Consider the following 26308-nt stretch of genomic DNA (forward strand, 5'->3'; position numbering starts at 1 on the left):
CGTTTGGGTCTGCCAGGTCTACGCGGCATCTTCCCCTGCCATCTGATCCAACTCACCACCAGTTATTGATCAGTTGACAGCTCCGCTCCTCTTTTCACTCAGGTGTCCAAAACATACGGCCGCAGGTCAGATGATACGACTACAAAGTCTATCATCGACCTGCGACCTAGGCTGCCCTGGTACCAAGTGTACCAATGGGCATCCTTATGTTCGAACATGGTGTTCATTATGGCCAAACTGCGGCTTGCACAGAAGTCCAATAACGAAACACCACTCAAGTTCAGATCAGGCGGGCCATTCCTCCCAATCACACCCCTCCAGGTCAAGCTGTCATTGCCCACGTGAGCATTGAAGTCCCCCAGCAGGACAATGTAGTCCCCTGATGGAGCACTATCTAGCACTCGTCCCAGGGACTCCAAAAAGGGTGGGTATTCTGAACTGATATTTGGCCCATAAGCACAAACAACAGTCAGGACCCGTTCCCCGACCCGAAGGCGCAGGGAAGCTACCCTCTCGTCCCCCGGGGTAAACCCCAACACACAGGCAGAGTCTTGGGGCTAACAAAAAGCCAACCCCAGCCCTCCGCCTTTCACCCGGAGCAACTTCAGCAATCGGACCGCCAAGGCTCCTGCCACGGTCTGCCACCCGATCCACACTGCACCGGACCCTTCATGTTCCTCCTGCGGGTGGTGGGTCCACAGTTGGATGAGCCCATGTATCCGATTCGGGCTGGGCCCGGCCGGGCCCCATGGACGAAAGCCCGGCCACCAGGCGCGCGCTCACGGGCCCCAACCCCAGGCCTGGCTCCAGGGTGGGACCCTGGTAACCCTCTGGGCCAGGTACTCCGACTCTTTGTTTTTACGTCCATGAAAGATCCTCTGAACCGTTCTTTGTCTCACCCTTCACCTAAGACCCATTTGTCATGGGAGACCCTACCAGGGGCACAAAGTGCCCCAGACAACATAGCTCCTAGGATCATCAGGGCACTCAAATTCCTCCTCCACGATAAGGTGATGGTTCAAGGAGGAGATAATGCAAATGTTAAAGATGTAATTACTGACGCCATATTTCACATTAAATGTAAACGCCTCCTTTTCCTGCATCACTTTGTGCATGTTTACTTTTATACAATGAATCATGTGACACACCAAGATTATAGAGGTGGATTACCATATTTATTGCAGGATTATTTCAAGCTAAAGTAATTTTTCTTTCATTGTTTGTCTTGTTTTTGGCAACATTTTCTTTTGTATGAGTAGCTCTGAATAAGCTCTTGACTTTAGGTCATGATGGAGTAGGTAGTGGATGCATTAGCAATAATGGCCGAAACACACAGAGACACGAACCGGAGCAAACAAATTAGTGTAATAGCAAACAAACAAATGAAACCCCATAGCTTCACAATGCTATTGACAAATTATACACTTTTGTTTATTCATTAAAGTTTTTAGGAACTTCCGTAAGTTCCTGGATTTTCATTACAGATGTTTGGCTTTTGAATACTACTGCAACAAATGAACGTCAACAGCCACACTGGAGGGACTTTGTCTCCCAGCTGCCAGCCTTGGGGACTGCTGGAGGAGCTGGCCCAGTGAGCGTTCCTTCCCTGTGGAGCAGTGGGAGTGGTAAAAGAGACAAGTTTCACTGTTCTACTTAACACAATGGATCAAATCTCCAAAAGGAGAAATGGTTCTGGTTTCTTTCCTGTTTGGAGGGAAAACAAAAACATTCCCGGGAAATGCAGCCAGATGCCAGCAGTTGGGTGGGTTTGGTCGGGTCTGTCCTGGGATCAGCCTGTGCTTAGGGAGGGTCAACAGGGATGGCTGTTATCAGAGCGCTGGCAGACGCTTGTTCCGTTCCTGTTGATGAGTGGAAGTGGCATCCTGCATTTGCACATGAGGAAAACACAGGAGCGTGCACACATGAACACCCAGTGACACTTGCAAGCACACAAATACCACAGGCTTCCTCCTCCTCCTTCTTCTCAAACCCCTCCTCGTGCCCCTGAGCCTGACAGTCTGGACGTGGGAGATATGGGCACCGGCGAGAGGCCCAACACACACCGAGTGTGAGTTAGATCAGTGTGTGGCTGTGAAAGTGCATTTGTAGGTGACAAATGGCGATGTCAGAGCAGCGTGGGGCTGAGGGAGGTAAGTTTTCCTTGTCTGGCTCTGGAGAAAACTCTGTTTGCTGTTTAAATGTGCTTTATTATCTGAGTGAGGCAGATCAGGTCAGGCCTGTGAGTGTGAGCGTCTCCAGCTCCACCGTGCTTTAATCACCCCGCGTACGCGTGGATTTGTGGCTTCAGGTGTGACTGCGAAACTGTGTGTGTGTGTGTGTGTGTGTGCGCGTGCGTGCGTGCGCGTGTGTGTGTGCTTGCGCCTCTCTGCTCAGGGTGCTGGTTGAAGATAAGACCTGCCCTACGCCTGAGAGCAAAAGAGACAGTGTGTGTAAGCCCTTCAAGCCTTATCCCGACACCCCTCACACACACACACACACACACACACACACACACACACACACACACACACACACACACACACACACACACACACACACACACACACACACACACACACACACACACACAGTGGGGATTAACCCCGTCATGTACCATTTCAGTGTGTGAGCTTAGGACACACACACACACACACACACACACACACACACACACACACACACACACACACACACACACACACACACACAGGATTAACTCTTGTGAGTCCATTTCCGCGGGTGTTTCTTCGCCCCTCTCCGGTTGTGTCAGCACTGACTGCTCGAGTTGCCATGGTGACAGAGGCCAGCGAATGTAAGATAGGCAAATCCACATAAGTCACCCGCAACAGACACTTTAAGCTACTATTGACTACACCTCCCCTGGTGCTCGGCACACAAAGATGCTGCTGAAGGACCGACAGGAGACTTGTGAGCTGTGAAGAGCTGATGAAGCAAGCTTATACGGTCAGAACCGTGTAAACTCGGTCCGAGCCGCTGCTGCTGCTGGGGGGGTGATCATCCTCTCTTCATGTCTATCTTTCAGAGACGCTTTGCTTAACTTCAGTTTTCAGATATCAGAGTTTCCAAGGAGGCCCGCATTTGAGTTTCTGTGTTCATTTCTCCTTCGAGAGACTCCACTTAAGATCATATTTATGTTACATGGGATCCAGAAAAGAGACAATATATAATAATCTATAGTAAATCTCTCACGATTAGCTCTAAAATGTAAAATGTTTTCATCCATGCCTTAAGGCTATAGTTCATAATTATTCTATTCTGTAATAAAAATGCGCTTTTAGACCGTTGAAATGCAGCAGAGGCATAAAAGGACGAGGGAGGGAGGATTAAACCTGTCTCTCACAGATGAAGAAATCAGTGCAGATGTATTCTTGTGTGGATGAGACGATGTGCATCAGTGCTACGGTGCCCCTGAAGGGACATTTCATACTTCTGCAATAAACCAAGTTTTTAATTTTATTTTCTTCAGTGTCCTGTCGGGACCTCATAGATACATTTTTACAAATCAATTCACTTTTATTGTGTTTGCAACTTTTGACTTTTTATTTGTTAAGTAAATTTAATATTTCATGTTAAAAATTATTCTTTAAACAGTGTCCCCTCCAAAAGTGGCTAACAAGTAGCTAAAGTCCAAAGAAAAGGTTTGAGACTTCCAAACCAGAAAACGGTGTGCTCAATAACAACAATTCACACCAGAAAATCGTCCTGCTGGAAACAAAGCAGACGGAAATGAGGGAGTGATTAAGACTTTTGCACAACTCTGTGACATCATCTGATGCTGGAAGTTCAGCTGAAGCAAAAATGATATCATTAAACGAATAAGAAATCTTCACAAATAGTCACAGTCACTGAGGCGTTCCTCCAAAAACACGATCAAACTTCATCGTCTCTGCAGGAGTAGAGCTGTCAAACGTCACAGCAACATTCCGGTTTTCCTGCTAAAGCCGGTGAGACAGCGTGGCCACGGAGCAGCCTAAAACCCTCGGTGAAACATTTCAAACATGTCGGACGTAGAGAACAGATCACACTTCCTCCACTTTCATCTCGGAGAACCATCCAGTGTAGAATAGCTAAACAGTGTGTGTGGGTGAATGACCGTAATGTTGTAAAGCACCTTTACGGGACGACGGTGGCACAGGGGTTAAGTGCTCGCCCCGTAATCGGAAGGTTGCAGGTTCGAGTCCCGCCCAGCCTGTTTCTGTCATTGTGTCCTTGGGCAAGACACTTAACCCACCTTGCCTGCTGGTGGTGGTCGGAGGGACCAGTGGCGCCTGTGCTCGGCAGCCTCGCCTCTGTCAGTGTGCCCCAGGGCAGCTGTGGCTACATCGTAGCTCATCCCCACCAGTGTGTGAATGTGTGTGTGAATGTGTGAATGACTGATTGTGTTGTAAAGCACCTTGAGGGGTTCCATGACTCTAGAAGGCGCTATATCAAATACAGGCCATTTACCATTTACCTTGGGGGGTTCAAAGACTCAACTACAGGCCATTTCCCATAACTCAAGGGATGAACCACATGAATTACACGTATCAGGAAATGAGTTTAAATAGTCTCCTTTAGCACTTTTGACTGATTAATCCGTTAAGCAAAAGATCAAAATTAGACTTTCAGAAATGATTCGTTAACGGTTTTCTACAAGTGGAAAACGTAAAGTTGCTTTTTTTATTTTCTATGAAAATGATGCTTTAAGACTGTAAAGCTAATTACGGCCCAGGGGCCATTTGTGGCCCTCAGAGGGATTTTGAGCGGCCTCCAATTGTATTTCAAGATTAAAGCAACAATCTGGAGATTTGTGTTTGTTTTCGAAATTCATAAAAGTGGTAGCCCTACCCTGTTCTATGATATAATGTTAATGTTTTTTCCAAGCGTCCATCATGTAGGGTCCGTGCAACTTGATTGGAGCGCCTCTCAGCATTAGCCAATAGCGTTGGACATTGGCTTGAGTACAGATGTCGATCACAGAGCGTGCGTGCGCATTTGCAGATGTGCCAGACGGATGTAGAGTTGACAACATTTCTTATGGACAAGTAAGTCTTTCAAATATAGAAATATGAATAAACAGCATAACATGGGAGCAACAACGGTAAAACGATGTTTTTAGCCCAATATTTATGTCTGTGGGTTTTACAGGTGAGCGTGCATGAGTGAGAGGCGTTGCTTCCATCTGTAATGTCCAAAGTAGGGAGAGATGCTTGTAGCTGCTATAGCTAACAAGCTAGGTGTTGAACGCAAACGCGGTCATGGAACACTCCCTCCTCCCCTCCGGTACCTTCACTGGTTCTGTGTCCACCAGAACCGGAAACCCACACTGCCAGAGGAACCCAGATGGCTCTAAACACCAGTCACTTTTTTTCTAGGTCCAAACGTCTTCTGTTGTCCGTGAATTCAGATGGTGATTTTCTTTTTGGACTCTGGTAGTTTGTCCTAAAGCTGAAGCGGTAGCAGCTGGCTGTTTCTCCTCCTCTGATGTTACTGAGCGGAGAACCTCTCACACCAGTGGTGTTCTGGTGCTGAACACGTGAGTGTGTGATGAGTGGAGGACCCGGGGAAGTGCGGCGGCTCGTTGACATGACAACCGGATGGCCCAGTCGTTGGTTTGGGTCCCAGCCGTGTTATTGGTGGAGGTTTTTAGACAAATGAGAGAACCACTTTGTTTTTATTTATTTGTAATCCCACAAGAAGCTTGTTACGATACTATGTTAGAATGTTGTTAAGAGGCATGAAAATACGTTTTAAGATCATTTGGGTTCCAAACTGAAAACCAAATGATCTCCAGGTCAGGGACGAGGTCCTGCCCCAAGTGGAGGAGTTTTAAAGCCCCATTCCCACCTGTACCGGGTCGGCCCGGGCCGGGCAGCGTAGGCTGTTTACATATCTGGGTGGCCTGGAATTTTCCCGGGCCAACCAAGGCTCATTCTCGGCCCTCTTCCCGAGGGGTACTGCTTCAGGCTGACCTGGCCCAACACGCCCACTGTCCACCGATTGGTCAAGTCATGTGTTACCCTCCCCTTCAATAACATCTTCTGATTGGCCCTGCGGTGTTATTTGTAGTGATGTCACAGAATCGCGCCCAAACTCAAATCTCCAAACTCCAAACTCAATCTCCAGTTCACCAGCGTTGACATGATGGCTTCTCCCTGCTCCCAGACCTCATCTCCTAACCCCTGGAGCAATGAAGAGGTTAAAACCCTCCTCACTTTGCTCAGCGACGAGAGAATCCAGCGCGAACTGGACGGCACGGTGCGTAATGAAAAGATCTTTCAGGGGATTGCACTGGCGATGTTCACCCACGGCTTTGAACGCACCTCGAAGCAGTGCCGAGAAAAAATAAAAAAGCTCAAAGCTGAGTACAGGTCCGTCAAGGACCACAACAGCAGGAGTGGAGCAGACAGGTGAGATAAAAGTATCTCGGGGTCTTGTTCACGAGTGAGGGAAAGCTGGAGCGTGAGATCGATAGGCGGATTGGTGCTACATCTGCAGTGATGCGGGCGTTGTACCGGTCTGTCGTGGTGGAGAGAGAGCTGAGTCAGAAGGCGAAGCTTTCGATTTACCGGTCGATCTACGTTCCTACCCTCACCTATGGTCATGAGCTTTGGGTAGTGACCGAAAGAACGAGATCACTGATACAAGCGGCTGAAATTAGTTTTCTCCGCAGGGTGGCTGTGATCTCTCTTAGAGATAGGGTGAGAAGCTCGGTCATCCGGGAGGGGCTCGGAGTAGACCTGCTGCTCCTCCACATTGAGAGGAGCCAGTTGAGGTGGCTCGGGCATCTGGTCAGGATGCCTCCTGGACGTCTCCCTGGTGAGGTTTTCTGGACATGTCCAACTGGGAGAAGACCTAAAGGGACACACTGGAGGGACTATGTCTACCAGCTGGCCAGGGAATGCCTTGGGATTCCCCCGGAGGAGCTGGTCCAAGTGGCTGGAGAGAGGGAAAAGCAAACTTCTGATTTATAAGTGTTATCTCTCTGCTTAGGCTTCTTGGCACTTTCTGACATTAAAATTTCTACTAATATGCAAATTTTGAGAATTAAAAATGAAAAAATGACCCTAACAATCACATTTTTGTGGCCCACAAGGGCTATTAACTTGAAACATTTGGCCCTTGTCTAGAAAAGCGTGGGCACCCCTGCACTAAAGATTCCCAAATGCTGGAGTCGGGACCCCGCTGTGGGTCAAGAAACACAAGATCTGGGTCTTGAGATGAATTATTTTCACTATAAATACCTTCATAGCAACACAAGTTAAAGCTGATCATGTTTACTTCGTCTGTTTGGTAATTTAGCAACAATTCACCTAGTCAGCTTGCAGCCTGTTGTCGTTGTAATTTTGCGGTTTACAAGCTAAAATTTCTTTTTCAGTTGATCCATGAAGTTGCATCTAGTGTTGAAGCCTTTCTTCAGCAAAGGAAATGGATAAATGACAAATAAGTGCTAAATTACACAGGAACCGGACTACAACAAAAACAGTGAAAGTTTAGCTTTAATGTTTGTGTGCATGGAGAGGACTGGCTGGACTCTAGCCTACTTGTTCTTTTTAAAATCCAACTTTAGCCATATGGGTGTGATCTGAATATCTGATTATAAAATGAGGCGATCTAAGCAGATTTAGAGGGTCTATGGGATTCTCCTTCTGGCTTAATGCGTGCACACGATGAGGAACGGGATTTCCATCTTAATGGATTTGTTTTCCACCTCATAGACCGGTCAATGTGCAAAAGCCTGAAACACAATTAATTCTAAGCCCTCCCCTGTCTGGTTTATTCTGTGAAAGTTTAGAGGTGCTGAAATCTGCTTTTGCCTGATCAGGTTGCTGCATCAGCGGGGTGAATGACCCTCTGTGGTTTGAATATGACCCGGGTCCTTGGCTCTGTCCCAGTTCGGTTGTTTGCAAGCAAGCAGATGTGCACTAATTAGGCAAACATGGAAACCACTCTGCAGGCAGCAGGACCTTTGTTTCCACGCACATTTCCAGTCGGCTGCATTAGGCCAATTCTCATCTGTGTCAGTTATAAGGAGGAGATGGGACTCTGGCGGGAGGAGGAGGAAGGGAAAATGCTTAGCTGACAACCTTTATGTGCAGTTGTGCATTAGGAGGAGGAGAAGGGGGAGACGAGAGGGCGGCTGGCTGTGTTGGGCAGAGGAGAGAGGAGCAAATGCATTGCAGACGGAAAGGAGGAGGAGGGCCTACAGCTATTGTTCATGTCCTCCCGTGAACAAAGGGCTCATCGGGGTCCGTATGTAAACCCACAGCAGGCTTCAGCCCACTAACAAGGCCTCATGCGGGACAAAACATAAACCATCGACTCCCGCAATTTAGGCCTTATCCCGCTGCAGTCTTGCGGTTTGAGGAGCTTTTTAGTGTTGCTCCTGTTGGGAAGGACGCGTTGTGTGTACGTCGCGTCCAGCGGGCCTATCCGTTTTTACGCACGGAGCGTACACACGGTCTCACCACGGATCTGTAAACAGCTGTTTCTGGTCGGACTTCTCTGCAGGTAACGGCTCATTTTCACCCCAAACACAAAGTTTCGCCTCTCTTGTTGGCTTCGAGAGCCAGCAGGCGCGGCGCGTGCGGTGTCTCGTCCTCTTTAGGTGGTTTCTCGTTAAAAGGGATTTAATGCTAACATGCTACCAACTGACTACTGCCTCTAGTGTGCCCTGAAAAGGCCTTCGATGTAGTTTTTATTGTGGGTCGAAGACATTGCTGTTAATTATCTTGTTAGTCGTGTACTAAAACGAACGGCTGAATTGACTGAAAGTTTGTGTTTTGTTCCCATGTTTGTTCCTAAAGTCAGCCGCTTTCCGTAACCATGTAGCTTAGCTTGTGGCTAGGTGCTAGCATTAGGCTGCCTTTCTAATTGCCTTTGTCGGCTCAACAGTTACCTATGTTCGGCTGGTAAATTGTTTTAAAAGTGCTCCGAGTTTGAAACTACTTTTTGGAAGCTGTAAGAAGAAGAAGAAGGGGAATTGTGTGGAAGTGGAACCGGGTTTGGTTTGTTCCGGTGTCGTTTAGAGACACTTGTCCCTCCTGGCAACCATCATGGTGGCAGTTTGAGGTGACGAACGGAAAACAACGACAGCTCCTGCTTTCCTCATCAGCCCGAGCAGAAAGCTTCAGAACGAAGTGTGCTTCGGCACACAGCCATGTCTCCCGGACCCGTTCAGCCGTTAACGTTTAGTTTCTACAGCAGAGCTGCAACAAAAAGTGAGGAAATAGGAACCAAACATGTAGGTAAAGGTGCACCTGCTGGGCCCTTTCAGCCGTCGGTGTGAAAGGAAACGCGAGTTGACGAGTATTATGGGATGTCTTAAAAGTTTCCTTGGCATCGTGAAGTAAAAACAGTTTATTCAGGGTTGATTATTATGTACCAGAGAGGCTGGTGTCTGTGGGACAGCTGTGCTGATGTTCTTGTTGCAGAAAGTCAGATTTGCTGCTCTGTCACCCATCTGGGTAAAGTGTGTGTCCAGTGGGACGGGCTGGACTGATATCCCATTCAGAACCAGACAGCTGTAGAAGTGTCTGGTAAGGTAAAACTAGTTCAGTGGCAGGTATGTTTTCAAACGTTTGAGGAAAACATCCCGTTGAGTGCTTTTGTGCATCCATAGCACTTTCTAAGCCCTACCCAGGAGGCTGGCGTCCCCTGTGCCAGCAGGATGTGAACATGTACAGTATGTATATAATGCGTTGTTTGCTTGTGCGGGAGAGAGGAGCACGATTCCCAGTGGAGGAAGTGGAATCCAGCTGATGTGATTGTGACTGACTGTCATTAACCACTAACAGACGAGGAGAGGAGCTAATGGAGCTCTCAACAACTAATGGACACATAAGCATTGATTATTTATTTATTTATCAATCTTCTGCTGCTGCATTCAGCCTATAGCCTGGTGTTACCATCCAAACAGCTTGTTCCTGCTCAAAGGGAAGGCAGGGCCTCAAATGGATGTTTTATGGCTTTTTTGTCTGCAGAGAAGAGCTTGTTGTAAACCTCATCTTGTTTACCTTTAGGTCTGCAGCTTATTTCATGGGCTTTGTGGGCGGTGTCTCAAGATAAACGCAGTAGAGACCACCTGGGATGAAAGCGAAATGTGTTCAAGTCCTTTAGTTTTGGATAAGCTGCTGCTTGAGGATGTTTTTAAATGGGAATGAACCTGAAAGAGTTGTTGGAGGAACTTTGTTGTGTACGAAGGCTCAAAGTGAAGAGCGCCTAACATCACAATGCTGCAGTATTCACATCATCTGTATCTGTGTGAGGCATCATGTTTAATATGCAGTAACAAGACAGAGACATTAGGAGGCGGAGCCTCACCATGGGGCCGGCGGGGTCGTGACCTGCAGGCCGCCACGCCTGGATGGCCTTTATTGTAGAGTTGGGCAATTAGAGTAAAGCAGGGATTGGAGCCGTTAGTCAGAGAGGCATCAGTCTGTTCATGAGTAGTTGTAGCGTGCCTGCAGTCTGCTGGTATTTGATATTTACTGATTATTTTACAGAGGGTGGATTCGTGTTTTAGAAATAAACCTGGTCGTCTCTTTAAATACGTTCCCGGCTTCACCCGTGTTGTTGCTAACATGCAGATTTGTTTGTGAAATAATTCTGACTGAAATATCAGCCATGCTGTGTCTCACACCTCCCTTCTCCGTTTCTCCTCCTCTCTTCCAGGCTGTTCCTCCAAATCATTCAAGCTGTACTCTCCCAAGGAGCCCCCCAACGGTAGCACTTTCCCCCCTTTCCACCCCGGCACCATGCTGGACAGAGACGTGGGGTGAGTGTCATGTCTGCTAAATAGTCCAGATTGTGTCATATTCAAATCCTGGAGAAGCTGAACGTAACAATCCCGTTCCCGTCTTCTTTTCAGCCCTACTCCGATGTACCCGCCCTCGTACCTGGACCAAGGAATAGGGTAATGCTGTGCAGCTTTTCCTCTGGAGCATCTAGTATCTCCAATCATTCTGAGGTGTTTTTTTGTTTCTTTTTGTGATAAATCAGGAGGCACACGCCGTATGGCAACCAGACGGACTACAGAATATTTGAGCTCAACAAACGGCTACAGAGCTGGACAGAGGTCAGTTAGTCCACACCCTCGTGCACACAGACGACCACATACACGGACACACAAGTAGCCTAGTAATTAATGATGTGGTTGTTTTCCCCTCATCCCCCTGCAGGAGTGTGACAACATTTGGTGGGATGCGTTTACTACGGAGTTCTTTGAAGACGATGCCATGTTGACCATTACTTTCTGTCTGGAAGACGGACCCAAACGTTACAGTAAGAGCCGAGTGGAGTCGGTCCTGCTGCTGAATCAGAAACTAGAGATGAAACTCTGTCTCAGTTTCATCTCTGAAGTGAAATGACTGACCCAAGTGCCAACACCAGATTCTAGTTTTTGCTGTGTGACCGTTACTCAGCGTTGGTGCTCCTGAGGCAGTGTGAACGGATGAATGACTGATTGTGTTGTGAAGCGTCTTGGGTGGCGTTATAGATCCGTACAAGGTGCGGTACAAATGCAGGCCATTTACCGGAGTAGAGGTATGTGGGTGTAGGGTAGGGCTGGGCCATCCGTGAAATGTTTCCCACCACCAGTCGTCAGTCCTAGAGGCTGCATGACTTAATTTATTTTTAAAGTCGACCGTCAAGTTAGGAAAATCGAGTCGACTTTGACTAGTCATTGATGACGTTATACACCTGAAGTGGGGTGGTTCGCTGGAGTTTTTGACAATTGAAACTGCGCCCACATTTTCTAAGTTAAACATCTTCTAACAACGGTGGTTTCTGCATCCATACTGCTCCGCTTCAGCCCCCCCCCGCACAAACTCACTGATGCGCCTGCAGCCTCTCCGAGTTCCTGCTGCTCTAAACATTAAAATAATTATTTCATTTTCTGTTCCTCACTTCTGATACCTTTAATGGTGTCTGTTTGATGCAACCATCAGGTACAAAAACTAACTTGTTTTTATTTGACTATTTTTCTGTCCTGCCTGTTTATTATCTTCCTGCATCTCCTCTCAATCCTAAAGAGAAACTGCTACCTGGCTTCATATATATTCACCTTATGAGTTACCTTTGAACTGCAGTTCTAAAAGATCTACCGACCGCAAAAACAGCAGAGTGCGCGCCGGCCGCACTGGTGGTGCGTCACCGGAGGACAAAACGGGTGATGCGTTCTGCTCCGCAGCAGCGAAACGCATCAGGCACAAATAAAAGACAGAAAACATAAAAGGAAATGAGCCGACATGATCGATCGCGTGTTAAATTAGTTTTTGAGGTGGCGACACCTGATTAGATAATGTTACTGTGGCCGTGCTCAGGACGCAGATGTCTGGAGCGCGTCAACATTCAGAGCTTTGCCTGCGCAAGCTGGTTAAGGTTAGGACGGGGGTGAGGGGAAGGTCACATTGCAAGAGGGTAAAGGTTAGCCTAGTGAACTAGACCAAATTCTTGCTTTGCAAAGTTTAAATAATACATTTATTTAGTCTGGCTTGCCAGGCTAGGTAAAGGTCACAATTCGGTCAAATGTCCGTTTTACGGCGGGCGTGAGATACCGACGCTCTGGCACAGCGCGTCGCCTCCTGACGTGCAGGGGCTCGCCACCTGATGTCCTTTCCGAGGACTGAATCTTGTCGGTCATTATCACGTGACGGCGGCTAGTCGATGACGGGCATAAAAAGTCACTACAGAGCAGTGAAGTCGACTAGTTGATACAACCCCTAGTCAGTCCAGTCAACAACGAAGGGTGATTTATTCAAGCATGCGACTCTTTGAACAACGTCGTGATGCACGGACTGATTAGCAAACACAGAAGACCAGTCGCTGATGTTTTTATAGAAGTGCAGCACAAATGTTTGCTGGATGAGAAAACATGTTAAAGTGGTGAAAAGAAGCCTGGTGTTCGTGTCCGGTGGTGCGCACCATCTTGGTGTTCAAACCAAAGGTTTTTTTCTGAACAGGCTGCTGTTTTCCTTAGTTTAATCAGGAAATGAAATGAATCGCTGCTGCGTTTGGACGCGCTCTGAGGAGGGAGCCAGAGGTCACATGATCCCTTTATCCCCTCACTTTGTTTTTAAAATAATAATCATCCAGCGCCATTAAATTTCCATTAATATTTAGTCCACAGAAGCTGATCAGACTGCCCCAGTAACAGCAACGATTTCACTTAAAGTAGGAACATCTCGCCTGCTGCGGCCCAACGCCCGCTCCTTCTGCTCCGCGTGAACCTGAGCTGGTCGCCTGCAGCTTGCTGAGGAGGTCAGGAGGTTCTGGACTTTAAATGTTGTTCTGGATGAATCTGCACTCCGCTGACACTGAAATAACAGAAGTCTTCCTGACACTCTGAAATGTAGACGGGTTTCTGCTTTCCACATGACACTGCGCTCTCGTGTAACGTGTCGAGTGCATCACAGACGCTCACCGAGCTCCTCTTCAGCGCGCCGCCTGTGTGCACGGTCAGCAGCGGGAGGCAGGGAAACGGAGAAGATGCGCTGATGGAGATCTTTTATGATTGTTACCTCCGTGATGTTCTCTGTGCGTAACGTGGAAAATATCTGTCATTAACGGACTACCTCACGGGCACACAAGTAAACAAACAAATAAACAAATCTCCTCAGTAATAACAACCGTAACGGCTCAGCCCATCGGCCAACGCTTGTGTAAGGCTGCTCGGTTATGGCAAAGATGATAATCACGTTTAAAATTATAAATAAGAAAAAGAAACAAGATAATCCCAAAAATAACTCCTGATTGTTGGTACTAAAGAGCCAAAGCACTTATTGTTATGATCCAAAGGGTTTAGGCAGACGTTTAACTTACTTTAAGCCGGGCGAACACTGTGCAACTTTTTCACTTTTTTAAGCCAATTTTCCTCTCGTGCGAGAATCCACGACATCGGGGCGAGTTTTGCGCCGAGCGGTCGTGTAGTGTACAGGGGGTTACGAGAAGCGATTAACACCACGTGACCAGCTGCCGATCAGCAGTCGTGAGGTCGCACGGACTTGTGGCGTGTTTAAAATTTCGCTCGTCCCTCGTGAGGGTATCACACTGTTGAAGCGGCGCTGCAAGCAGCTGCGACCCAAAAAGTATCAGAACCGCTCACGGCGCATGCGCAATCCTGCATCAACGCCGCTCGCTATTTCCCTAATAACACATGCTGTTTGTTTTTGTTTCTACACGTTTTTTTAGTCACAAAGATTGTCAAGAAAGCGTGTTTGTCATGTTCATGTCAAATTAAACTGATCACAAAACACAGATTCACTTTCTTTATTTCATTTTCCTCATCCAACCCCCATAAATCCCTGTGTGTCCTCCTGCAGCACTCCCGAAGGACAACAGGCAAAACAAGACAAAAAAGTCTGACGCGTTGAGTAAAAACTGCTATTTTTAGCATATTTTTAGGGCCGACGTGTTGCTACCAGACGTACAGTGTGAGCAGTCAGGTCGCATGCGAGAACTGGGTCGTGCAGTGTGAGCACACGACTCGTGAGATCTGCTCTGCGAGGAAGTCGTACAGTTTGAGCTGAAGCTGAACGCTGCGAGTGAAAAAGTCGCACAGTGTACGCCCGGCTTTAGCCAGGGCAGACCCCAAAATACCTTAAATACTGACAGCAAATGAGTAGCAACGTGTCGCTCAGTGTGAGGAGAAATGAAACGGCCACAAAAACATTTTAAATGACAAAAACAAACTCTGCCAGTAAAATATGCTTTAACTGAACTATTAGAGCCAGTTGGACATATTTCCCCATTGCATTTTCCACCCTGTCATCCGTTAAATGTGTCCACTTCCAGGTGTCCGTTTTCACTCCTGCTCACCTTTCTAGAGCCCATCATTTAATGGAACGTCCCAGCCCTCTCCTCCGTTCACAGCGACCACCCCAGTCTCACGCAATCTGTGTGTGCGCGTGCGTGTGTGTGTGCACATGTGTGTGTGCAGTGCTCTACACGCACATATTTAGACGTGTCGTTAGCGACTCACACATCGCTACATCAGTACTTTCCAGTGTCCGGAGCACAGGCTGCGTGTTGTGCTAACCTGCTGGAATTATCGATGGCGTTATCTAGAAAGTGGCTGAGGGTTACCAGAAATGCTTCTCGGTAGTTTTTTTTTTTTATATATAAAAGTAGGTCTAAGAAGAGGGTCTGAACAGTTGTCAGAAATCGTTTGTAAAATCATCCAAATTCCCTCCAAGTACCGCAGGTTTCTGTCCAGAACTTCAGCAGCTTCGTCTCCTTCCAGTTTCAGCCTCCACTGATGTTTCCAGAGGCTTGTGTTCTGGGGTGGGGGTGTGAGTTCAGGTGTCGGTCAAAAACAGCTTTCCCAGGAATTAGACAGGTCCACCCTATCCCAAAGAAGGTTCTTACAGACGAGCTGCTGCGGTTGTTGTTTCAGATACAAGCTAAATCCTTTTAGGCACGTCTTCCCTACATGTAGAAGATATTTGAAATGAAGAAGAAGAAAACTTGCAACAGAGTATGGATCTGTTCTCAATGAGATGCTGTTAGTGGAAAATAAACGTAAACAGAATGTTTACAGATGATGATCTGAAGATGTTTCTGGTACTTTTACCATCATCCTGTGGTGGAAAGTCAGCACAAATGTTCAGTTAAAATGTTAAAAAGCTGCTTAAACCTTCGTTATTTTATAGTGGGCCTGTCTATTGGGCCATTCCCGTCTGTACCGGGTCGGCCCGGGCCGGGTAGCGTAGGTTGTTTACATATCTGGGTGGCCTGGTATTTTTCCGGGCCAACCAAGGCTCATTCTCAGCCCTCTTCTCGAGGGGGTCTGCTTCAGGCCAACCAGGGCCAACACACCCACTGCTGACAGCAAATTCACACCTTCCATTAGAGCAAGCCTCTGATTGGTGGGTAGAATCAGCCCACATGGGCTTAAGGCAAGGATGTGTGGAATCAACCGGGCCAGGCTGGGGCCGACTGGGGCTACCTGGCCCGGGCCGACCCGGTACAGATGGGAATGGCCCATAAATTTATAAAAGCAGTTGATGGTTTAAAGTAACTGTAACTAAAGTTACTCAGAGCCACAGTAGAAGGTCCAGCCTGAGTTAAGCTGTGGTAACTGAGAGGAACTTCTGCTGTTTGCTTGTTCCAGTTGAATTCAAATAGAATATATTAGACATCAGTTATATAATAACTTTATGTACATTTAACAGTCATGTTAGAGATAAAAGGCAGAACTAACTTAATCTGGTTGCGTTGAAGCTTCACGTCCCACAGTGAGGAGTTGGGATCTGCCCATCCTACTGAAGAACGATTACAGTAATCTGGAATATTTCCAGAGGTTTTTATGTTTGCTGTTCTGTGAATTAGTCTCATAATAATTCATTATTATATGATGATCCCTAATCATGATCAGTGCTGCCAGTTTATTATATTTAGCTCTCTTGAACAGTAGGACTGGTAGAAAACCGCTTGCATTTTGCAAAAACATCACATTAAATAAATTTTTTTAATTATTCTCAATAAAATAAAGTATGTAAAGGTCAGAGGTCACTGCAAACCCCTGTACAATAGATGCACATCTGCAGCACGTGAGGACCTTGATTGGGGGGGGTTAATTTAGTTGTCTCTTTTTTCACAGCCGCTTGAGTTCGCAGGTATGCGAAACAGATGCATGTAAACTAATACAATTATTTTTGTTATTCTATGTGTGCGGTTTGCGTTTTTGTACCACGTGGCTTTCCGTATTATTGCTACAGTCTCGCTGTCCCGGATGTGACGTAACCCGACATGAAGTGGAAAACGAAGCGATGCAGTATTTAAAAACAACATGAGTTGATTAGTTCTTTGCAATAAAGTCTTAGTTTTATTTTTAGAAAGTCTTAAAAAGTGTTGCATGTCATTTTGAGATCCGTGCATTTACCCTGAAAATATATATGCAGCTTGCAGGTTTTCTTGGTTTACCAGGGCGGTATTCCAGAAAGCAAGATTTTCCCAAACCCAGGTTTTCTTGTGAGATTCCCGGTGTAACCTCCCTTAAATATGGCCTGAAGCCCCTCCCAGTAACCATGGTAACACATGCTGGAGAACAAACCTGCTCATTGGCAGGCTAGCAGCTAGGCTAACAGATGCTTTGTAAATATGATTGGACGAGGTGAGTGACATCGCCTTTTTCTCGTGGGTGGCTGGCAGCTACGAGGTGGTGAATTATCACCACCGCTGGCCCACAGCTGTAGCAGCAGCTGCTCAGCAGAAACAAAGTCCTCCAGTCTCTAAACACCCAGACTCTGGAGCAGAACATGAAAACCAAATAAATGATGAAACTTTTCTAGAATGTGTGGGGAAACGGGAGCTGAAGCATCTTCCAGCGTTGCCATGGAAACATGTCAACTCTGCGCGTTCTAACTAAGCAGCTCTAGCTACACAGCTTTATTCAAGCAGCTCATGGTCTGTCTTAGCTCTGATATCTCTACAGTCCTCGTAGGCATGAATAATTATTGCTCCGTCTGGATGAAGAACCAGGCTCTGTCCTTTCATTCTCATTTATCTGGCATCGATTAACAGGGTCTGCCTGTGGACTAGGGCTGGGCAATAAATAAAAAAATTTTCGTTATCGAAATTCTGACTCATCGAATTTTTCCCGTGTCAATAATTTGAAAATAAAAAATGAATAGATGTGTGTAGGTCGGCAGCGTTCCTGTCCCTTTAAGCTGTACCACCTTGGGTCATGTGACTCAGTGTCATACATGAGACATCTAGTGGACAACTGTTGTTTCTGCGCATACCTGTAGTTATCGTCCACTTATTATCCAGGTGAAATCCTCAATATATCTTGATACTGATTTCAGGCCATATCGCCCGGCGCTACTATGGACGCACGTGAGCTGTGATTTCCCATCCTCGCTTGGGCTAGAGGGGATTGAATCCACCTGAGAATTGTTCGTGGAGCCAGCGAAACCTGGAGGGGAGGGGAGCGCCAGGCCAATCAGGGACTTATCTGGAGATCCTGATGTTCTAAACCCACTTTCTGGAACACCGCCCTGCAAGCTAAAATGTTGCTGCATACCTCTAAAGCACCTCCCCTGTTTGTTTGTTTACCTTTTTCAGCAATTGGCCGAACGCTAATTCCGAGATACTTCCGGAGTATATTTGAAGGCGGTGCCACTGAGCTCTACTACGTGCTGAAACACCCCAAGGAGTCCTTCCACAATAATTTTGTCTCCCTCGATTGTGATCAGTGCACCATGGTGACCCAGAACGGAAAGCCCATGTTCACACAGGTGTGTTTTTATCTATAAAGCATCCAGGTAAACTTTGCACTTAGGCAGCCATGTAACGATCTGCAAACACTGCTCCTGTGCTGACTCCGCCCTTCCTGTTGTAGGTGTGTGTAGAAGGACGCTTGTACTTGGAGTTCATGTTTGATGACATGATGCGGATAAAGACATGGCACTTCAGCATCAGACAACACCGTGAACTCATCCCACGCAGCATACTGGCCATGCATGTGAGTCGCTGCTCCAGATGTTTGTAGATGAGGGGCGTTGCCATGGTTTTCTTGTAATCTGACCGTCCGTTGGTGTTTCAGGCCCAAGACCCACAGATGCTGGACCAGCTTTCCAAAAACATAACAAGATGTGGCCTGTCGAACTCCACCCTCAACTACCTCCGAGTAAGTGAGACTGGAGCTGTCGTGTTGTCCGCTCGCCGACACAACGCTGCTTGTAAAACTGATCACTAGTATTCGATCAGGGTGGAAACACCTCAAACACTGAATCAGGTCTGAAAGGATTCCAATCCTCTATTGTTTGTTTTTTTTTTACGGATCTGAAGCTTCATTAAATGTGCGTACCACAGTCTGAAGACATTTTACTGGTGCAGTGTTGTGATCCAGGTGCTGTGGAGGAAAATGGGTAGACCAGCAAAGACTCGTAGATCTTGTAGGGGTGGCGCAGCATCACGCCTGAGCCTATGGAGGGAAACCCTGACAGTGTGGCGTTGCTTCACTACATTTACGCTGTGGGTCCATTTCTTACGCATCATGCTTCCAGAGCACGTCAAGCTCAGCAGTTCAGATCGGGATGTGGCTGACTTTAATGACTTTTGTGGGCCATTCCCATCTGTACCGGGTCGGGCCGGGTAGCATAGGTTGTTTACATATCTGGGTGGCCTGGTATTTTTCCGGGCCAACCAAGGCTCATTCTCAGCCCTCTTCTCGAGGGGGTCTGCTTCAGGCCGACCAGGGCCAACACACCCACTGCTGACAGCAAATTCACACCTTCCATTAGAGCAAGCCTCTGATTGGTGGGTAGAATCAGCCCACATGGGCTTAAGGCAAGGATGTGTGGAATCAACCGGGCCGACTGGGGCTACCCGACCCGGTACAGATGGGAATGGCCCATTACACTTCAGCATCGGCTCCACTCCGCCTGGACCGGGTTGGAGTGTTCTCATTTAGGTAGCCTTGAATTTTCCCACGAGCAACCAGACGTCTTTTCAGCCCTCCTCGAGGAGGTCTGCCTGGAGCTGAACAGGTCCAACTGCTGACTGATTGGCTGGCTCAAAATGAGGCCTAAAGCGGGAGCCTCCCATTGGTGGATAGAATCAGCCAGCGGGGCCTTGTCATTTTGGATGCTGTGGAGTTAAACACCTCTGACTGAAGCTGTGTTAAGCCTGATTTATGCTTCTTCGTCTGCGTCAGTGCGGAGACACGCAACGCCATTATCCGTCCTTGCGGGCCTGCTGGAGAGCTCTGCAAGGACGGACAGAGTCAAGCTCTCTTTTCTAAACATCCGTCCGTCGAGACGGACCACGCAAGTTTGTGATTGGTCAGGACGCCGCGGTCGTCTACAGCACCGCCATTGCGCCCTCAAAAACAAAGAGAGCCGAGGATAACTAGAGGCAGACACGGAGAAGCTTGAAGAATACCTCGTGAAAAAAACTCTAAAAACATGAACGTTTAATTCCCCCGTGACTGGAGGAGTGAAAAGATGCGCAGCAAGCGTTTTATTTGTGGATGGAAATGACAGAAAACATGGGTTTAGAGGTGGTGAGCGCATGAAGAGGTGGAGGAGGATGAGAGACACATTTGTCCGTGTTAAAAAGTCTCTTATATACAAAAAACACAATATAAACACACGATCTTGGACAGGATACATGACAGGATACCACAGAACAGCGCTACGCCCCCTACTGTCCTGGTGGGGAATAGCTTTGCAACACTCTCCAGGAGACGGAGAAGTATGAGGGCAAAACATCTCCGTCCGTGCGTGCATGTCCGTCCCTTTTGGAGCTGACTGAGAAGCATGAATCAGGCTTTAGTCTGTCCCTCACTGCTGTATGGAGGCACACACACACGCGCGCGCGCGCACACACACGTACACACGCACTCACACACACACTCGCAGCAAAGCAGGATGCAATATCAGAATCGGTCTCCAAAAGCAAGACTACTCGGGCTGCTTTTGTTCGTTAATGGAGACACTGCAAACTTCTCTGCTATTACTTTTATATCTGCTGATATAAAAGTAGTACATACAGGCAGATGTATAAAAGTAGTATATATCAGGCTGATATATATAAGTAGTACATATCAGGCTGATATATATAAGTAGTACATATCAGGCTGATATGTATAAGTAGTACATATCAGGCTGATATGTAAAAGTAGTACATATCAGGCTGATATGTGTATATATATATATATATATATATATATATATATATATATATATATATATATATAATATATCAGCCTGATATGTACTACTTATATATAAGTAGTACATATCAGGCAGATATGTATACGTAGTACATATCAGGCTGATATGTATAAGTAGTACATATCAGGCAGTTATGTATACGTAGTACATATCAGGCTGATATGTATAAGTAGTACATATCAGGCAGTTATATGGGTGTGTCCCTAGAGGCTTTTGCTGTGGAATCAGGATAAGGACTTCTCCAGTCGTAGATCTGGTACACAGAAGAACCACTGGTGCTGACTACTGCTGTGGTGACTCAACACTAAACAGCTGGAAGGTTACTGGTTGCCTATTGACCTTAGGATGTGGTTGGGAGGACTATGTGGTCAGGGTTAGGGTTGGAGCGGTTCCGAAAAGCTTTCTGTTCTTTTCTAATTCAGTACCTCGTGTATGAATCTCTGATTTTCTGATTCATTTTACAGAGACCCCAACAGGCTTGGCTCACAGGTTGTGAATTAGTTTCAGGTCTGTTGTCCCCACTTAGTGTTAGTCTGCTGGACTCATTTCCTCCCGTGTTTTCTTTGATTTATTATTAGAGTTTCAGAGGGGAAATGAGCCACTGCACTACTTTTTACCTTAGACTTGTGATAATTAAACGTTCCTTCCAGCTGAGTGTGGGGAACGTCCGTTAGTGCTGATGTGTTCAGGGAGGGGCCGTGTGTGTCTCAGCCGGAGAAGCAGACTCATCCTGTTTAATCAGAAGATTGCAACCAAAATAACTACAGAAACGTTTTAGTTTAGAGTTTTTTCAAACTTGATAACGGAACGATGCAACGTTGGCAGATGAATTAAAACTTCCTCAGATGTCATTTTAAAACATTGGTGCTTAATAAAAATGAGTTTAACCTCTCCTTTTCCTTTTTATGAGCTCATTATGGGATGCACACCGTTCCCATCGTCTGAGATGAGTGAGAATCTCTAACTAGCATGTTTTGTTGTTCCCTCCTCCAGCTGTGTGTTATTCTGGAGCCCATGCAGGAGCTCATGTCCAGGCACAAGACATACAGCCTCAGCCCCAGAGACTGCCTCAAGACCTGCCTCTTCCAGAAGTGGCAACGGATGGTGGCACCGCCTGGTATGTGGCCACCCAGCAGCAATACACACACACACACACACACACACACACACACACACACACACACACACACACACACACACACACACACACACACACACACACACACACACACACGTGTAACTGCTCTCCCTGTCCCTGCTGTGCAGCTGAGCCATCGAGACAGGCCCCTAACAAGCGCCGGAAGCGTAAGCCATCAGGTGGCAGCACCATCAGCGGAGGGGGAGGGGCCAATAATAACAGCAACAACAAAAAGAAGAGTCCTGGTAGTGGCTTCCCGCTATCCAGCCAAGTTCCAGTGAGTACAACACCGTCATCTAGTGGCAATGCTCAGCTTCTACACCCGTCACGAGTCCATAGTGGACGTTGTCCCTAACCTGCTGACATTTAAAAGTCAGAGACAGCAGCATGCAAATGGACCAATGACTTAATATTCTCCTTCAAAAGGCAGCTGAAGACTCATCTCCTTACTCTGTTCTTATCCCGCCTTTCCCGGGATCCACAGGTTTCCCTCTGTCCTTTTCATTTTCCCTCTCCCTTTCCTTACATTTTTATTCACAAATTACATTTCTTCTCATTTTAAACATATTTTTAAAGGTTTTTTTAAAATAGTTTTTGTGAAGCACCTCATGATTTTTATCGTGAGAGGAACTTTAAATAAGATTGTTTTCTTTCTTTAGTATCGTTCTTATTTTTCACCAGTTTGCAGTCAGAACTGGACTGGCCTGCCGGACTCACCCTCTAGAAGAAGACATCTTTTATAAAGCGCCTCTTGATAAAAATCACGAGGCGCTTCACAAAAACAAACAAAAGGGAAATTAAAGGATAAAAAGATTTGAAAGGGAGTCAAAATATATTTAAAAGGAGAAAAGAACAAAAATATTTAAGGAAAGGGAGAGAGAAAATGAAAAGGAAAGATGGAAATCTGTGGATCCTGGGAAAGGCAGAACCAGGAGGGGTGGTGATGAAGGTCCCACCAAACCTGAACAGGTGAGTTTAAAGGAGACCACTGAGTCCACTGATCTCAGGCTCAGGGGGAGAGAGGTCCAAAGTCTGGGGGCCACAGCAGCAGATGATCTGTTACCTTTGGTCTTTAGCCTGGTGCTGCACAACCAGTAGGCTTTGGTCACTGGACCTCAGGGACCTGCTGGGGGTGTAGGGACTGAGAAGATCACCAATGTAAGATGGTGCTTGTCCATGTAAGGTCTCTACACAGAGGGCGAGTCTGGATACTCGGAGGCAGAGAGCACCATGAGGGGCGGGACTAGCCAGCTCAAAAACAACCAATCAGAAAAAAGGCAGAAATGATGACTGTGGTTTTTATTTATTTATTTATTTATTTATTTATTTATTTATTTTTGCTGTAGTCAAAGATGGCATCTGGCAATGACATGTCCAAATCATTTAGAACAGAGGAAAGAGCCACTCCACTTCAGACACCATCATCGTTGTTTATGAGATGCTGAGCGTCACGGTATGTGAGCAGTTATGTGTGACGCCTCAAAAAGCGTCACCTGCTCAGCTATTAAAACCACTAGCAGGGTGAAAAATATCGAAATATTGTAGCACAGACGGCTACATTCTTTGGATCATTTTTATGCAAACTGCTTTATTAATTATCTTCTGTCGAAAGATAACTTTGAGGTAAATGAGTGACTGGTATTGGTTGCTGTCACCTGTTGTGATCTGTTAAAGCAGCTCTCTACTATCTGAGGGTAGGCCCCGCCCACAACGCCGCGGCTGCTGCGGCTCCCACTGTTTTCTTTACTGTGGGAAACGGGTAATAATGGCTCTTTGATGGGAAAAGGTTGCCAACCCCTGTCCTAAACCTATCTCCTGCAGCAGCTTCTGGTAGAAGATAGTCTCCTACACCTATCTCCTGCAGCAGCTTCTGGTAGAAAACAGACGGTGAAACTCACCACATCACCTAAGACCTGGTTAGCTGGCTCGTTAAAAACTTGCTTTTGGATCCTGCCTCTTAACATATTTAGAATCGGGAAACGATGGGAATCAGAATTGAAACGAGGAATTGGAATCGTTCAAATTCAAACGATGTCTAACCCATCCCTGACCCGTAGAAGGCATTCTCCAATTTTCCGACTCCAGACCAAGGTCTCGGATTTGGAGGCGCTGATTCTCCTCCCAGCTGCTTCACACTCTGCTGTGAACCGCTCCAGCGAAAGCCCAAGATCTCGTTCTGATAGACTTTCTCTTTTGGCTTTTCCCTTCAGGTGTTGCCACGGCGAATCACCTGTCTCCATTAAGTCGTAGTTTGCCAACGATGCTCGGTTCACTGCAGCAACTTGAGCAAAAACTCAGAGCCACCCAACAGAAAGTTACGCTGATGCACAAAGAGAAATTGGCTGACGGACTGCCCATCGTTGAGTTTCTCAGGCGCTGCCGCCGGGGTTACAGGCGTTGTGCAGAGAACAGTTAACCTGCCGGCCGTGGTGCCGTGTGGCTGAAGTTGTAAACGTGGTTTTCTGCCCATGAGAAGTGGAGGGGCTGGATCCCTTTTGGCTCCGTTTAGCTCCTACTGGATTTAAAATATGTTCATGCAGGAACTGACCCTCTGGGACCAGATCTGGACTCAGCTCTGTTAAGTGTTGAACACCGCCATCAAACCAACAGTCTTTGTTGGAAATGCAGAGAAGAGTCTTGTTGTGGACAGCACTAGTTTGCTGGCTGAATGCTTAGGAGGGGATAAATGGCTTGTTGGAGGTGTGAGTGATGTGATCTAACGCTTGCCGCTGTGTTGTCACCACAGGATGTGATGGTGGTGGGAGAGCCCACTCTAATGGGCGGGGAGTTTGGTGATGAGGACGAACGTCTGATCACACGGCTGGAGAACACGCAGTTCGACGCGGCCAATGGAATCGACGACGAGGACAGCTTCAACAACTCTCCAGCGCTGGGCTCCAACTCGCCCTGGAACAACAAGGCCCCCTCCAGCCAAGAGAGCAAGAGCGATAACCCCACCTCCCAGGCATCGCAGTAGAGCCCAGAGCCCCACAACGTGTACACAACCCCGTCTCAGCCCCACCACCCCACCCTACCTCTGGAGCCATGACTGCAGCCCAGTCAGTCTGACCTTTGACCCAAACACTGCTGTAGCGCTCAAATCCACCCACAGCTAGCTCCAGTCTGCCCCCCACGGAGCCAGAGACATTTTTATTTCAGCGCTGATCCTTTCTACTTGTAGGCCCTGGCTCCCAGCGCTGCTTAGTTTCCTTTTAGCCGTTATGGAAAACGTCCCATCTGCTGTTGCTGAGTTTTCTTCTTTCATTCTCTCAGACGGCGATTGGGTTGACTAATAAGTAGCAGGAATTTATTCCACGAAAGATTTCAGTACACCAACCTGTCGGAACCGAAGGGTGCCGACGTGGAACGGATGGGGTGGAGGGGATGCTGGAGGCGGGGCTTCGCGAGGGCGGCGAGCTGCTTAGGGACTACTCACCCACTCGTTAAACAAACACGGCCCTGGATTGTGGTCTGATCTGCTGAGGCACAAGTGTGTGTGTGTGTGTGTGTGTGTGTGTGAGAGAGAGAGAGAGTTTGTGGCTTTGCTGAAGCAGATGGATCAGAATTAAACGACCGTCATTAAAACAATTGAAATGAACACACTAGTGGTCAGGTGGCACTGGGGTAATGACACACACACACACACACACACGTTCGAAGGATTTTGAGTACCCTGGTGCCTGAACCATCTAATTAGACAATTGTGAATGCAGTTTTTAAAATGGGAAGCATTTACAACACACACATACACACACACACACACACACACTTTCAGAGTTTTTATACAGTATATATATTTCCCTAGAATGTTTTTTTATTTGTATTAAAACAGCTTCATTTCAATAGTTTTTTTATTTTCTACCAATACTAAAAAGCTACAGACCAAGGAGCAACGCAGGACTTTTACACCCCCCCAATATATTGTCCTTTTCTGTTTATAAAAGAGGAATAATTTAGTGTGGATGTTTTTGTTTTGTTTGTTTTATTTGGAGAGTTTTTGTGTATTTGTGCTTGTATATTTAAGGTAGTAGCAAAGTTCTGTCTGACTGTAATAAGATGTATTCTTACTTAGATTTACCTGAAGCCATCCCGATCTAATGTAAAGAAACAATTAGGAGAAAAAACACCTGTGGCCCCGCCCCCTTTCCCCGCCCACCTGCTGTCTTTCCTTCTTCCTCCTTTTTTAAAACTTGTGTAAATGAAATTGCAAATCCCGGGGGTACAACGGCACCATGAAGAGATGATTTTTTTAATTTATTCTGGACGTTTCAGGAACTCGGTTGCAGAAATTGAGTTGAGCTTTCATCACACTTCTCTATTTGGATGTCACGTGAATGTGATCAATGAACCTGTTAACCCAACAACCTTCATGTTTCATCGCTGGCTTTTTTAAACCTAGTTTAAGGTCAAAAGTCGTCTTTAATTGTATAATCTTGTTCATAACCATCACACCAGCTTCACGTTAGGCTCCGTCTGCATATTTGGTTTC

At 46.8% G+C, this 26308-nt stretch overlaps 1 protein-coding gene across 2 annotated transcripts; it reads left to right on the top strand.

The window, feature by feature from the left end:
• Window positions 1–2012: 2012 nt before the first annotated feature.
• ldb1b (LIM-domain binding 1b) lies at window positions 2013–24994 on the top strand. Of its 2 annotated transcripts, none has more exons than XM_015970241.3 (11): window positions 2013–2150; window positions 10675–10777; window positions 10871–10915; window positions 11002–11077; window positions 11181–11283; window positions 18067–18239; window positions 18344–18466; window positions 18548–18631; window positions 21675–21798; window positions 21948–22096; window positions 24566–24994. In XM_015970241.3, exons 1-11 carry the CDS (start codon window positions 2117–2119, stop codon window positions 24794–24796), a joined length of 1245 nt encoding a protein of 414 aa, XP_015825727.3. In that variant the 5' UTR covers window positions 2013–2116; the 3' UTR covers window positions 24797–24994. The 2 variants fall into 2 exon arrangements, with proteins under 2 accessions (XP_015825727.3, XP_015825744.3); XM_015970258.3 differs by lacking the exon at window positions 2013–2150 and adding an exon at window positions 8360–8511.
• The last annotated feature ends 1314 nt before the right edge of the window (window positions 24995–26308 follow it).

The sequence above is a fragment of the Nothobranchius furzeri genome, chromosome 6 (assembly GCF_043380555.1).
Source record: "Nothobranchius furzeri strain GRZ-AD chromosome 6, NfurGRZ-RIMD1, whole genome shotgun sequence".
NCBI classification, from domain to species: domain Eukaryota; kingdom Metazoa; phylum Chordata; class Actinopteri; order Cyprinodontiformes; family Nothobranchiidae; genus Nothobranchius; species Nothobranchius furzeri.

What these genes read in the sequence shown, in the direction of transcription:
- ldb1b (XM_015970241.3), top strand. Translation starts at nt 2,117, where the DNA reads ATGGCGATGTCAGAGCAGCGTGGGGCTGAGGGAG. An exon ending in GCAGCGTGGGGCTGAGGGAG is followed by an intron (nt 2,151 to 10,674) that starts GTAAGTTTTCCT and finishes CCTCTCTTCCAG; the next exon opens with GCTGTTCCTCCAAATCATTC. An exon ending in ACGGATGGTGGCACCGCCTG is followed by an intron (nt 21,799 to 21,947) that starts GTATGTGGCCAC and finishes CCTGCTGTGCAG; the next exon opens with CTGAGCCATCGAGACAGGCC.